At 43.9% G+C, this 15,696-nt stretch overlaps 1 protein-coding gene across 4 annotated transcripts in view; it reads right to left on the minus strand.

Moving 5' to 3' along the window:
- Positions 1-4,896: 4,896 nt before the first annotated feature.
- The window catches only part of DCAF1 (DDB1 and CUL4 associated factor 1), a 47,728-nt gene continuing 36,928 nt past the window's right edge, over positions 4,897-15,696 (minus strand). For 2 of the 4 annotated variants that reach the window (XM_083869113.1, XM_083869114.1), the window contains exons 23-24: positions 9,458-9,713; positions 4,898-5,938 (exon numbers count right to left, since the gene is read on the minus strand). In XM_083869113.1, the coding sequence (XP_083725239.1) occupies positions 5,880-5,938; positions 9,458-9,713 (315 nt within the window). In that variant the 3' untranslated portion in view covers positions 4,898-5,879. Of the gene's footprint in view, positions 5,939-6,642; positions 6,699-9,457; positions 9,714-15,696 lie in introns of those variants that run through there. The other 2 variants (XM_083869115.1, XR_014590849.1) reach the window with 2 other exon arrangements.

Here is a 15,696-nt window from a genome sequence, read left to right on the forward strand (position 1 = left end):
TTTCTAAACTTGTGCGGTATCCGAGTTCTTCTGGCCCAGGGAGGGCGAGTTTCCTGTGCTGCAGGAGCAGCCAGGCCAGGCGAGGCCCCAGCCCAGTCCAGTTCCCAGATCCCAGCCTTGAGCACCTCCTTCATCTTCATATGTGTCCTTCGAGGTGGGAGAGAAAGGGGGGGTTCTTTGTGCTGTATCAGAGACTGAAAGGTTGATTCTCTATTTTTTTTTTTTGTCCCGTTTGCTTTTTATTTCGTAAATTTGAGTCTGGATGCTTTGCTGTTGAATCTCTGTTTGAGAACAGAAGCTTCCCAGGAAGCCAACAACCAAGGAAGCAAATCCTGATCAAGAATAAAAGTGTTTTTCATACACACCAAAAAATTAGTTGATACTTGGCAAAAAGTTTGCTGCTGAGGAGTGGACCCTGTATTCAAGGTGGTGAGGTTTGAGACCACCTGGCACATGTCTCAGTCATAGAAGTTCTTGGATAAAACAAAAAAGGTCTGACATTCCCAATTTTTATAAAAGGTCAAACAAGCAGAAGAAAAAAGGGTGATTTAAGGGGGAACCCTCTTGGGCCCATATTTGATGTGGACAAGCCAGGGGCATGAAGGTGTTTGGTGAGTTGGAGGTGCCCATTTGCAGTCAATCATGTACTACCTGAAATCCTTTATTGAAAGATAAATGGCTGGTTTAATTCTTTTTTTCTAAAATTTAAAATTTTTGCAGGCTTACAAAAAAAGGCAGAAATGTGTTTGTCTGGCTGAGAATGTGTCCTGCTACCACGGTGACCTGTGACAGGAAGGAACCACTAGAGATCAAAATCTGAGCTCTAAAATGGGGTTGATCCATCACCTTTGCTGTGGAATGAGGTAGTTGGTTGGGAGGCCAGACCCTCTGAGTGCTCAACAATGTAAGGATGTGGTAATGAGTCCAAGTTGGAGTTAAAATCCACTCTGTTCTGTTTGGGGATATTTATTTTTTAAAATTATGCCTGTAGATTTTAGGAGACTTACAGAAAATTGTGTGGGATTAAAAATGCTACATTTTAAAGTTTCTTTAGATTTGCAGGTGTTTTTTTGTTGTTTTTCTCATGGTAAGCAAGAGAACAAATTTGTGGGAGAACCAGACTAATCTCACCCCAATCTCTGACCAGCAACTCGCTGAGGGTTGCTGAGAGCCCTTCTAAACCTCCTCTCAGGTATGATTGGTGTCTTGGGAGCATAACTCAGTCTAATGATGCTTTAATTTTTCACTTTTTAACCCTGCAGATGCAGGGACATCATCAGCTGATGATGGGGTATTAATATCAACTAGTTGGTTTGCTGGGCTGGGGGGGTTTGCATTTCACTTGATGCATCTTCCATGAAGGCACGAGTCAGATGGGAGCTGACTGCTCTGCTGGGAACAGCAGGGATCCGGGAATGTGCTGTGGCAGCAGAGGAGCATCTCCCCTGCGCGCAGCAGCCGGGCTGCCCTGGGGGCACTGGGCTGCCCTGGGGGCACTGGGCTGTCCCGGTTTCACACGGTTATAAGGTCACTGACGGTTATAAGGTCACCGACGCGGTTATAGGGTCACAGCTCCACCCTCGTGACCGAGTCCCCGATGCAGACGGTGCTAAATGCCAACAATTGTCAGGGCTCAGTGTTATCTGAAACCAAGTGCTAATACAGACCCCTCTGGCCCGTCCCAGGGCGATTAGAGCCCTTGGTGGGAGTATCCTGCCCTGGAGGTGTCTGGGCAGCCCGAGGCAGTGAGGTGGTGGCAGGACAAGGGAGGTGGTGGCAGGACAAGTGCCGGCCTGACTGGCACTGGCAGGGACCTGCAGCTCGTGGTGCTGGGCCGTGGCCTTGTGTGTGTTACGGTGTGTGAATGTTAGGAAAGGGAAGGAAAAAAAATCAGTAGATTATAAAAGCTGCAACCGTTTGCTGGCAAAGCCAAGGAACAGCCCAAAATGCCCCATCTCCCACTTTCCTTGTGAAATAAGTAAATAATAATGCAGGGTTGTTTAGAAGACAAAGGTTGGGTGAGATTTGAATGATGGGATTTCTGTTCCCAGAGAGGTGGTTGTAAGCATGTGAGACCAACAAACCTCCCTCCTACCAAAATTAACAGGGGAAAAGAAGTTGGGGAGTTAAGGAAGAAACACCTGGGAGAGAAGCAGCAGCACTGGTGTGACACGATGACCTGAGCCTTCCCTGCTCCCCTGAAGGCGAGGGAGCCACAGGGCTTCAACAGACTGTGCCAAGGCCAAAGGCCTCCCATGTCCACCATCCCCTCCCTTCACAGATCCCAGGCTGATTCCAAGAGAAGCAGAACTGAAAAAGGGGTGGCAGTTACAGCAAAATAACTCTGCATCTGGATCTTACAGCATCAAAGACTTGGGACTTAAACTGGGATGGGCAGCAGTTCTGGGGAGAAGATACAGGGGTGAGAGGCCTAAGCCCCTTGGTGATGCTGGAAGGTGCTGGGGAAGGCAGTGATAGGGTTGTTTTTGGGAAGATGGTGCCTTTCAGCCCTGTACAGTGGGGTGGTAAGGTGATCATGGCAGGGTAATGGTGTCTGGCCCCTCAGGAGTGATCTCAAACTCGAGGGATAAACAGTGTGAGATGGTGGATGGGCTGGTCTGAGAGTGCTCGTGTTTAGCCTGAGGTACCCCATCTTTTATTCTAAGCATCCATTCAGCAAACATTCTGTCTTACAAAGCCTCTTTAACAGCAGTTGCTGACTGTCTTTCCTACTGAAACAGGGATGAGGGCTAGCCCTGGACATGCTCTGACCAGTGCTGAGGAGCCTCAGTCATTACCCTCAGCTACTACACTTGGCAAGGTTTGTACCCTACTCTGCCAGCCTTGGCCGGGGGGGATTATTTAAGCCCAGCCCTGCAGGGATGTGTTGCTCCCTCCCACGGCGCTGTCAGGGCATTCCACAGGCTGTCCTCCATGGAAAGGTGGTGCAGTGCACCAGATGGGCCAGGCAGGTACTCGGGTCCCAGTGCAATGACCATGCTGCCAGGAGGGCACAGGCTGTGCTGGGCTCCTCTGCTCACATCATGGGAGGAAACAGCACCATCCCTGCTCCCCTCTGGTGCAGAGGTAGGAGTATTCCTTAGCCAGCTGGCAGGACATTTAAATCTCCTTCCACCCCCTAAGCCAGGGTCTGTAACTGCTGCATAGAATACTGTATGGCACCACATCAGCCACGTCCTGTGAGTATTCCAGAAGATTAGAGGATTCTTTCCAAGCAAGATGCTTTTAAATAGATTAGATCATGATGCCGGGGTGGCAGGTGATTTTCCAAATGCTGAGAATTCTCCCCATCCTGAGCAGCTGCAGAATTATGGCCTGACAAAAACTAAATAATCCCGGCCAGTCCCCAGTTCTGAACTCCACTTTGCACCCAGGCTGATGCAGTCACCTGTTCTCCAGAACTCTTCAGCGAGACCTCCAGAACTAAGGCAGTAGCAGAGGGTGCAGGCAGCTTCCCCAGGTGTGTATTTAACTTCAGAGAGGCCAGGTCTGCCCAGGACAGGGGCTGCTTCAGCGGTTTTAGGGGGTGAGCTGTGGCCTTGCCTCCTTCCCCACAGGGTGAGGCCCAAACCCACTCCCTTTGGCTCTGGTCAGTGGAGTGAGGGCAGGTGTGGGAGGGGAGGGAGGCTCACATACTTACAGCACCTCAGGATGAAGTCAAATGCACACACTGGAGCTCCATCCCAGGTGTTTTGGTTCTGCCTCACAAAACCAGCTGGTGAATTTCTCCAAAACAGCCAGGCCCAAATCAGCAGCAGATGCAGCCAATTACAGCTGGGGTTTAATGCCAGAACAAGATATGGACATCTGGCACTGCATCTCTCTGGGAGTAGCAGCTGAGTACATGCTTTTTTTTCTCCTCCTGAGCTGCACATTTTTCTATGGTAAAGTTGGGTGGGATGGTTTCTGATAAGGCAGAGGCTACCCCAGCTGTTGGGTGGCATATCTGATTTTCAATCTCCTCATTTAATCAAAATGGTGCTCCAATTGCTGGTCTTAAATGCTGTAGTAGTCACTTGTTCATCTTTATCGACTCAGTCGGGTGCAATTATCCATTATAAGTTGCAGCAGAACCTTTCTTTTTAATTATTAACAAACAGCCCTGGGTAATTGCATTAAGTAGATGCAATGCTGGAGCGGGGGAAAAAGCTATCCCTTCCTTCAGTTAAAAAGGAAATCCTTCCTCTTCAAGCAGTAAGACCTTGAGCCTTAGTTGAAATAAGCAGTTCTTGGTGGAAAACTGGTTGCAGTGTTAAGAAGTGAGAATTCTCCAGTTCCCTGTTTTGCCTCAAACCCTATTCTAAAAGTGGCCAAAAGAGAGAAAGGGTTAAAAGGTGAGTGGATGTTACTGAACACCTGGGAACAAACAGCACAGCCCTGGCCTTGTCCAGGCAAGCAGTGAGCACATTCACCTGCAGCTCTGAGCACAGGGTGTTGCACTGGGAAGTCACACACCCCACTGCCACTTCTTCCTCCTGTTCTGAGGGCAGGGCCTCTTGTCCTGCCCCACCAGGAGCAGCTGATTTGCCCAGAGCCCTGACAGCCACAGGGCAGCCTGGGTAATGCCAAACCACAGGAGGAAGCTCCTGGCACGAGCGGGAAAATGTGGAATTCCCTGCCTGAAGCACTGAGTGGACATTCCAGAGCACCTCCCCACACAACCACAGCCCAGCACCAGTGGCATCATCCAGCTCCCACTCAGTGTGGTGAGGATGAGGATGCCACAGAATTCCAGGCTGTCAGACAACCAGAGGGATCAGACTGGAACCCAGAGCTGCTGTGCCATGGCCATCCTGTGCTCCTAAATCCCATTTTTGTTTCCTTTGCCCTTCCTTACTGAATCCAGGCTCCAGCTACATCTGGCTACTCTCAGCCAAGCCCTGCAGGCACATGGAGCACTGCTTTTGCATGGCTACAATTCACAACCATACACACAGACAGGATTTGTATTTAATTTTTTAATAAATACACTTTACATTAAAGAAAAAGGCCTTCAATTTGCAGTTTCCACACAGAGGGCAAGAGGGAAAGAAAAAAAAAAAAAAAGAAAGAAAGAAAGATTAAAAAACTTGAACCACAAAGGGCAGAGGGGAGAAAAAGGGCTCAAACTTCAATCCCAGATCCCCAGGCTCTGACTAGGCCCATCAGGATTTCAGCCTCCCACTATAGCTGGTACCACAGCGCAAGTCGACATTAGCAAACACCCCAGGGGCTCCTCCCTGGAGGACACAAGCATCTGGAACACACTGGTGCATTAGCAGGTGTAACACCTGTAGTTCTTCTGTTTTAAAAATAAAATCATATTTAAAATAAAAATATTCTCACTCCTCAACAATATTAGAAACCATGATCCTCTTATTTCATTTAGTAGTTGCATAAATTTTAATTTCTTTTAATTTTAAACAATTTTTCTCCCCAAACCTACCCCATGGTAACAAGGTACTACAGGAATACAAAGGTCTTCCCTCTTTACTAGAACACTTGCCTTTTTTTTCTTTTTTTTTTCTTTTTTTTTATAAAACTATTTCTGTTCTTTAGGAAAGAACTTTATACAAAGAAAATATATTGTGAAATATCTTCAGAAGTTTCCTTGAAGAGTCATCTCAGCCTAAAATGAAAAATAAAAAAAAAAAAAAAAAAGGCAGAGAGAAATGAGGCCCAACCCCCGTCTCTTTATTGAGACTCGGGCCCGAGCCTCAAACTGACTCAAACCAACACAGCAGATCGGCAGGAGATCCTCAGGTTTTCCCAGGAAAAGCAGGGCTGGGGTGCTCAGAGTCGGTTTCCAATTTGGTCTCTGGTCTTCTGTTGGGAAAGGAGCACCTCCTCGTGCCCACTCCCCACCCTGCAGCCTCTCCTCACTCATTCAGGGACAGGATGATGTCGTCCTCCAGGTCAGAGTTATCGGAGCTGTCGGCTGCAAAGGAGGGAGACATGTGGGTTTCGTCTGGTTTGTGACACGGACACAGGACATGGTCACCCCTACCCGAGGCTGCAGCTCCCTGGCACAGACAGAGCCAGCACCATCAGTGCTCCAAACCAATCAAAAGCAGCCAGCAAATCTGTACCAGAGCTTTCCTTCCCTGCTTACAACAGAAGCTCAAGGAGGGCAGCTCTAGCAAGTGCAGCTCCTATGAGCTGGCAGGTTTCTCCCCTGACAAGGTGAGGACACCAGCAGGGAGCTGCCTGCACAACTTCCTGTGCACAGCAAAGGGCAACAGCTCTTCACACCAGGAGCTGGACAGATGTGGCAGTCATTCCTCACAGCTGGACAGCTCCACCAGCCAGGGCCCTCTATGATGTGCACAAGGTAATCCCTTATCCAATGAGCTGACCCCATTAAGGTGGAAGCAATCCACACACTCCCAACTAGAACCTTCCTCTAGTAACTCAAAAGTTTCTGAACTGAATTTAACTATAGGTCACTTCCTAAAGGTGACCTGCAAATTGTGTTTTTCCTGGTTTTCTTCATTGTGGTACAGAATGAAGACATGAAGGGATTTACCAGAAGCAGTCACACACACACACTTGCTTTTTATCTTAAAACATAAGATCTCTCCTCCCTCAGTTGTGCAAGAGGGAAGTGGTAGCAGCTCTGGCAGCAAGAGGCTCCTGCCTTACCTTAGAGGAGATGTTGGCTCTTTTTCTTGTGCAAATTCATTGGATGCAGCAGATAACTGGGTGTTAAAAATAGTTAAAAAAGAAAAAAAAAAAAAAAAAAAAAGACACCAAGACTTCCACTTAGCCATTTCAACAATGGTGGATCTCTAAAATGCCTGTTAAGGTAAGAAACACCTGGAAGGTTCACTCTATGCTATCCTTAGGGAAAAAAAAAATCACAGGCAAGCAGAGAGGGCACAAACCCTTTCCCCCAACCCTCCTCCCTGAAGATCAGCCAGCTGCCTTTCCACTGCGGTCAGCAAGGGATTCTCCATCTCACCATCCATCAGACTGAGCCTAAGCTGAAGGGTCATCAGTGCTCCCAGAACAGCCACAGCCATGTGGGGGAGTTAGAAAACACCAGCCAGTGCTGCAGCAGCTACACTTACACAGTGAGAGGGAAAGAAGCACAAGCAAGATAAAAATCCAGAAACTTTGGAGAAGAGAAGCTGGGAAAGTTGGGGTTTTGGGGGGCTTTTGTTGTTTCGATTTTTTTAAACCCAGAGGAAAGCTTTGAGGATCTCCTCACTATTCCCCAGTTCACCAGAAAACCTTTCAGTTCTGAGCTCTATGCCTGCAAGTAAACCTGACTGCAGTTAACTGCTTGGCATGGTTAGTTTGGACAGACCTGCCTGGAAGTTGCCATTTTGGATTATGGAAGTAAAGAGGAATCAGAATCAATAGTCAGCCATGCTGCTGGTGAGAATTCCATATATTTCTTCCATCCTATGTCACATGTGCACTTCAAAAATTACACCCACCTGGTCCAGGAAGAAGCTCTTGAAAGAGCTGCACAATGCATAAACAGCTTTGACAAAAAGATCTAATGTCCCCAAGTGGTAACAAAGGGGGAGGAAGACAAATTCATACTTAAAAGGTTCTCCATGGATTATTTTTAAAAAGGAATTAGAACTTCTTCTAAAGCACAAGGGACCAATGCCACTCACTCCCCTGTTTCAATTGTTCTCTGAATTATTTTGCTTTGGAAACACTCACTGTATATTATGGAGGTTCACCCACAATACAGCAAGAATTTGGAGTAGGGAACACCTAAATGCACCCCATGCCAGTACCTGCTACACTGGCAGTGCCATTACAACTTTTAATTCTGGAGCAAGCATAAGCAGAGGAGCATTTTAATTGCTCTTGGCTGGGTGGGAAACAGAGAGAAGTCAGATGAAGACACAGAGAAGCTGCCACAGAACCCCACTCATCAAACCCATCAAGGACCACGCATGTATCAGCCTGGCAGAGCTGCACTCCCTGCTCTGAGTTCCCAAAATTGCTGCTAAGCAACCTAACAGCCACAGGATGGGCTGGCTGCAGCTCCACAGCAATTTAGATCAACGTTCCGTTCAAGTAACTCTAGCCATAAGTGATGTACAGATGTGGCCACTTCATAACACAGGGCTCTGCAGAGCATGCCTGAAATTCCTGTCAAGTAGCCCCTGAAATTCCTGTCAAGTAGCCTCCAGGAAGAGTTATTGAAATGATCTGAACATCCTGGCCATTCTGCCCCTAGGATAATTCAAGGTACAGCACTCCAAGTGCTCTCTGAAGAACTTCTGTCCCTGCATTCCCTGAGGAAAAACAAGTGGAGATGTGTGGCAAAGGTCCTGTCCACCACTAGGACACAGACGTTCCCTCTAACCCCAAAATGTTGCACTGCAAGATGCTGTTAACGACTGAGCTGTGCAAATATCCTGTATGGCCCGGAGTATAAACCTACTTCCTTCTAGAGAACAGCAGTGTAACCCCACAGAATAACCCTGGCAACCTCATGTGGCCAGATCCTTAAAAATGACTGAGCTACATTGCTGCCGAAGACATGGAATGAGTCTGCCAGCCACTGCCAAGGAAGGGCCTGGCATGCTTCATCCTCCAGCTCACTGGCAGGAACACTGATGTGAGAGCTGAGATGGGACTTAATCTATCACTGCAGGACTTCAAACACCTTGCACACTGTAATTATTCATCCTTACCAACCTTTTAATTTAAGGTAACTATTTTATGTCCATTTTTACAGCTTGAAAATTAAAAATAAATAAGTGGTTTGGCTGCACATACTCAAAAATTGTGCTGCAAAAAAGGAAACAGAACCTGGTGTCACAAATCCCAAGCTTGGTGCTATCATACTCACCTTCCTTCTTGTGAAGCATTTTTCCAAATGTTATTGCTACATAAAAAGTTCAGATCTTTCTATACACACATACACACATACTTCACATTTTCCAATCACTGTATTTGTAGAATGCCCGAAAAAGAACAATTTAAATTGTATCCCAAAAGTTATGTTAGCTTCAGACTAGTCTAATAAAGGAAGTGAAATCAGAAATGCCGTGTTGGCTTTGCATTTTAAGCAGTTATGAAAGAGAAAGAACAGCACCAAGAATCAAAAGTGCTTCCCTGTCCTTACAGGCTCACATGAGGCAGACAGGACAGGTGAAGTAAGAATTAAACCTGTGTCCCCTTGAAGGGCAGGACAGGCAAGCAATCAAAACTTCCTCAGATAGAGTTCTCACACACACACACACACACACACACGTGGGGAGCACTTGAAGAAAGGAGATACCTCCTTTTCCAGAATGCACAGTTGTTCTCTCACATAAGATATGTTTTTACCAGCAGATTACTAAGAGAAGCCCCAGGTGAACAAGCATGATGATGGCCTGTCACTCATACCAGCCAGGGACAAGTCAGTTAAGTCACTTAGATGTTGCCTCTTTGTCAGGACCTTAAGCAGTGGAAAAGGTCACCAAGGTGGGCACACACTTACTATCTCCAAGAATCAGCTCAACTTCCTCATCAGCATCAGAATCTTCATCTTCACCCTCATCTCCCTCTTCCAGGAGGTTGGCAATCTCCTCATCATCGGAGGGAGAAAAGTCATTTTCTCCATCCTCACCAGCATTCTCGTTGTTCTCATCCTCCTCCAGCTCAGCCTCCAGCAGCTGGTCCGTATCTAGTTCATCAAGGTCATCTGTGTCATCATCATCTTCATCATCATCTTCTTCCTCTTGCTCCTCTTCCTCCTATAAAGACAGCAAAAACAGCCCATTGCAGACATTAAGATAAATGTAAAACGGAGTAACAGTAACTAAAGAAAAACCTATAGTTTTCACCTCTCCCCACATCCAGCCATCAGACATTATAAATACATTATAGACACTCTCCCATCATCCATCTAAGCACTCTCTCCAAAGTTTCACAATATCACACATGCCAGATCACCTGCAGGCCTGCAAAATCTTAACTGCAAATGCTGGTACCATTGGCTCAATCTCCTCTCCAGGACTGGCCACCAACGTGTCACCACAATGCACCCTTAAAAAGGACATGCAGTAAGACCTGTTAATCCATGGCTTTGTTGCTAGTCTTGTGCTTTAGTTTCAGCAGGACCAAAACCTCCACTTGACATCAAACCACATGCACCATCAGTCTCTTGCCATTTAGATGAGGTATAAAATGTAGGGAGAGATACTTTTAGCCTAAGCCAATCCCCGAATCATTCAGCTTCAGATGACAGAACTGTTTAAGGCACCTCAGAAGCCTCATCTTTGGTATTTATCTGTTCAAGATCTTTATCAAACCACAAGAATTTGCATTTAGTAAAGCAACTGAACTCTTCATTGTACAGACAAAATCCAGAAATCTGTGTGTAGTGGGAAGGAGCTGATCTGTGTGTAGTGGATGAGACTGAGTGGGAAGGAGCTGTAACAGTTCTACCCTTCTTCCAGACAAACTGCCATCACAAGCCAAGCTCCAGAGCACTCCAGGACTGAAAGAAAAGTTTCAATCCACCTGCACATCTCCTCAGTCACAGCCTGTTTCTCCAACAGGATGCTCTCAACTCATTCAGTCCTAACTGCCCCTTTGTTTTGGGAGGAGATGCATTTTGCAAAATTAGGAAGGAATTAAGAGAGAAATCTAACAACCCAATTCAAGGGTTCCTTTGGCGCTCAAGCTCACCACTCTCCCATTGTTTAGACTGCTGCATTTTCAGATCTAAAGGGACAGAGGAAAGTCCTTTCCTGTCATCTCCCCAACCTACGTTTTCTTCAGTCAGTGGTATAAAAAACTACCACACCCACACAAATTCAACATCTGTCACAGGCAAAAGAAATAAGGAAAGGCAAAAAGCCTGAGTATATTCTAGTGTTTTTTCACTTGCAAAAGACAGCCAAGTCTTCACTGCTGACCAGAAGTGTCATGTTCTTAAATGCAGATTACTGTAGAAAAGCAATTGTTTGCTACATACAGTTTCCTTTATGAAAGAGTTTATATTAAATATAAAATTTAAACCAACCTGTTTTAAAGCCTGTGTTTATTTTAAGAAATTACAAGTTTACTTTGAGTCAATGAATCCTCAGATAAACAGACAAAATTGTACACACACTGGGAGAGGAAACATCTTTCTTGCAGTTCAATTTTAAACTGCAGTGCCATACCGGGTATAATTTTCCATAAAATGTTCTGAATCGAGTATAAAAGCTTTGCCTTAATAATTTGCATTTCTTTTTGTTTTATGCAGTACCTGCAGAGAGACCAGTGTCTTAAATTTTATTACTCAACTCAAGAATTGAAAAGCTGATTAAAAACTGAAAAGGCAGGAGAGTTTATTTTCTTTTTTCAGTGTCTAAACAACTTTGAAGCAGAAAAGAGAAATCAATTTATTTGAAAAATCTTGCAACTATTAAACCAAGTTTCTCAGTATCTGGAGATAGAGACACATCTGTAGATATTAGGAAAAATGTGTTTCTACAAGATCCATTTAGAATCCATGTTGGTAAAACTTGAAGGATTCTGAAACTATTTAGGTCCCCTCTGTGTTTCTACACCTGTGGAATTTCTGAAATTATTTTTTTTTCCTAAATATCTAGTCCACAAGGATTCAAAATGCCAAAACTACTATTTGATTATGTTTCATATATAATGTATTTCTTGGAAACTGAACTAGAGTTTCATTAACATTTCATTAACATTCTAATTCAAGCTTAAGGCAAGGCATTTATACCGACATCACCCTTCAAATACAGGATGAAATGAAATACAGTTGTACAGAGCTAACAATCCCTTCTGGCTGACAAGAGTAAGAGCCAAATTACACAGAAAGGTTGTATATTTAGCTGCAAATTAACTTTGAAGGGTTATATCAGTGAATAAAAAATTATTTGTAAAAATACAAACAAAAAATTTAAATGTTTCCACTTTTACAGTTTAAATTACTTAATCTGAAGTTGTTGATTAGGATCAGGACATATTCATTTAAAAAAACACCTAAAAACAGTAAGATGAGATGAAAATTATACCTGTCCTTGGTAAAATAGAAAACAGTGTGTAACTCATGCTGCAAGAAGTCACATGTGCATGTGAGTGTGACAAAGGTAGTGACATCCTTACAGAGCAGGAGGAGTGACACATCACAGGGCTGAGGGAGAGCATCATCATCAGCGAGGAGGAAACCTGGATCTTGTCATGTTTGAAAGGACCCAAACACCACTTGGACACTGTGAAGCTTCTGCTAAGCTACAGGCAAGTAATTCTGCCTCAGCTTCTAAGCCAAGCCAAGCAGCTTTGCAGGCCCAGTGCAGCATCCCTGGCTGGAGGCAGAGCCTGGGGACAGCTCTCCAAACAAAGCACTTGGAGCTTCTGCTCCCAACCCCAACCCCTGGGACACAGCTGAGAAAGGGGTGAGGCAGTGCCAGGTACAGTCTAACACCACCACATGTAAGTGATATCCAGGCTGTTCATGAGGACCCAGGACGAATCCTCACAAGACACCACAGCTGTCTCATGTAATGGATCCCTACACAGAGAGAAAATGGCACACCTTCCCCAGAGACTCAAACAAGCACTCTGACTAAGAGCAGACAAAAAAAGCCTTGTGCCATGTCACAAGGAGAGAAGACAGCTATTCCAAAACCATATCCAGGTTTGTGTAGGAAAAATTTATAGAGATGTAATAGTACAAGAAAACCTGGACATAAACTTACAGAATCAGAGAAGTTGATTACACAGCAAAGAACTATCTCAAGATCATCTCAAAGCAAATTACTGGTAACTTAACTCTACTACCAGTTTGCTTCCAGAAAGCAGAGTAGATTTGGTTCAATTAATTTACCATTTATAAGCCCCAAAGGAAAAAACTAAACAACTTCCCCTAACAGAAGGGCAGATACTGGGGTGGCTGCACCGGAACAAAAAAACCTACTTGACCTAATTTTTCATATTGTCAGTTTTTACAGCCCTTCCAGAGCCTAGTAAATACCCTTTGCACTTGTTCAAGCATTATCTGCTTCATGCCATATTGTTCTTTGATGCTTGTTGGCACACACTTCATAAGCTTTCATCATCATCAACAACTTTCTTACCAACTTTCAACCCCTTTACCAATCATCTTGCATGTACAAAACTCACAAATTTGTCTTTTTTGGGTAGAAAAGCTTATTGATACTTGACACACTCACTGGTTTTCATCTCTCAAAAATCATTCAAAGGCCGAGGAAAACTCCAGTATTTCACTTATTCAAAAAGATACAAAATACATGCTAGCTATGCAGAACTTTAACTTTTTGATATTAATATATTTCTGTTATGTATTCTAACTTTAGTGTATGTACAAATTGCTTCAGGAAGTATGACTTATAGGACTGAAGATCAGCAGTATATAAAAATACACCAGCCTGCTTTTAAGTACTCTCAAGACATTTTTATTGAGTTTTCTTAATTTCTTGAATCCAGAAGTTTTTTATGACCACATGACCAGAATTTGAGACTTCTCCACTGCAGATTACACCACCTCTCAAATTTACACTAGGTTGGCCTTTAGTTGCCAAAGGAAGACCCCACAGGTCTTTTTCAATTGTTGATATTTGGGTTGAAAATTTTGATTCAGTTTTGAGATATACAGGTCACTGATTTTTTGCTTATTTGCCATGGTTTCAGCTGTTACAAAAACCTTCATTTGTTTTTCTCACACCTCATTGAATTTTTCTTCCTCTACTAGGAGCTGATTTGCACTACAGTGCAAAACCAAGCAGCACATCCACAGTTCTGCCCAGCTTCCTGGGACTGTGCCACTAACTCCCTCCCCAGCCCCTGCTCACCTCCCATCAGCACCTTCAAAGCAGCACCTCTCACCTCCAGCTGCTTTCCAGCAACACTTCCTCCCCCTGAAAACACAATCTCTATTGCACCTCTAAGTCTGAATCATGCTAGATTGTATTACTCAAACTATTCTAATTTTCATCTATCTTTTTGCTAAGTGCAGAACAACTAATCAATGTTAGTAAAGCTTTTCCCACTACTTCAAATGTTTGAACTCATTTAATTCACTTCTGGCTACTTTCAGCCAAATAAAATTATCTGCTGGTAACATCTGCTTCTAGCAGTTGTTTATTTAATCTTGGTTTGTTTTCTTTTTAAAGAAATTCATGTTTCCCATAGTCTCATTATTTTGGTTAATTTATTTACTTTTGTAAGAAACAGCCTACTGGTTTACTTCACCCTCCTTCCCCAAGTTTCTCCTACAGCAATCTGATCCCTTCCAGATTATCAGTATTTTAATTACTCCATAATTCCAGCTTGGGAAGGGGTCTTGGTTTCATAAAAAAGGACATGTGATTGTTGTTCAAATACAAGTGTACTGAAGAATGATTCACCCAGAGGAGTAAGTCTCTCCTTGTTCTAGTAATTTATCTACCTTTCTCCACAAACAACCTTGTCATACCTTCTGACAATTCTACTCTTTGCTGAGTACCATGTTGGTACTTTCTGGGCCTTTGCTGTGTAATCCCCAGGAGTGACGACATCTGGTTTTCAGTCACTTAAGAATTTCTATCCAATTCCTCCCCCCTCAACCACTTCTTAACACTCCTGGACAATAGGTAGTGGAAAAAGCTTAAATATAGCAAACAGACTCCTTGGTCAAGCATGTATGGATTTTCATATCCTAGATTACCTAGTGTCCATCCTTCCCCTCAGCTAGCAAACCTGCAAATCCTGTTATGTACCAATAAATTAATTCCAAGTATTCATCTCCTTCACACTACAGGGCTGCACCTACTTTTACCTTCTTGGCTACTTCAGGGTTAGAATTTCTACTTCTTCACAGCCATTAGTCACAGAGCTAAAAATGTAGAAGCCTGGGAAGGTGCAGAAGTTACCATATGTAACAAGCAAGGAATCTTACCATAGGCTTCTATGCAGGTGTAGGTATGTGCAGATTTAAAACAGGAAACAGCACACAGCGTACAGAATGTCACAGAGGCAAAACATGGAGTGAAGAAATAAAAAGCAGTTAATCTCTTGGTCTGTGTAAGTGGGTTTAGATTGTCTAACAATGACTACTTACCTGAGATGAATGACAAACCATCCATGATAAAGACAAACAAAAGCTTTAAGGAAATAGACCTCACATGGATCAGGAGGTTCAGGTGGGGCTCTTTTGAGCAAACTAAGGTTTTGCCTATGAAATGTTTCCATCTCAATCTGTGTGCATCTGATGATAATCAACCTGGCTCCAGTCACTCCTCTGAGTGCAAGGCATCATTTCACAGCTGATACCTTCCTTAGTGCTTGGGATAAAGGGGTTCTAAGGTGACTGTTATTATATTCTCTGTGCTGCAGGGCTCAGAGATAATGTAAGGAGTACAGAACTAGGCACAATATTTCAATGTGTTTCTTTTCCTTTCTCTCACTGATCTCACACTCACAAAAATAAATTAATTCCTTTAATTCCATGACAAAGAGCAATACTGCATAAAGGAATTTAAGAATTTGGCAGGTAAATTAACTTCTTCCCTATGGAGAAGAATTTGTTCCTTTATTTTCTCAAGCCTCTGACTGGCATTTTTCACCACAGCCAAGGCAGCTTTTATTTACTTGGATCCCAACTACTGTGGGAATTCTAGAAAGATGTGTTAGCAAGAAGGACATCTTTGATTTATGTCACTGAACAGGCAGAATATGTTTTTATCTCTTCTGAAGCTGTTTTACATCATAATACTAAGTCTG

The sequence above is a fragment of the Zosterops lateralis genome (genome assembly GCF_965231275.1).
Source record: "Zosterops lateralis genome assembly, chromosome: 11".
Classification (NCBI taxonomy): domain Eukaryota; kingdom Metazoa; phylum Chordata; class Aves; order Passeriformes; family Zosteropidae; genus Zosterops; species Zosterops lateralis.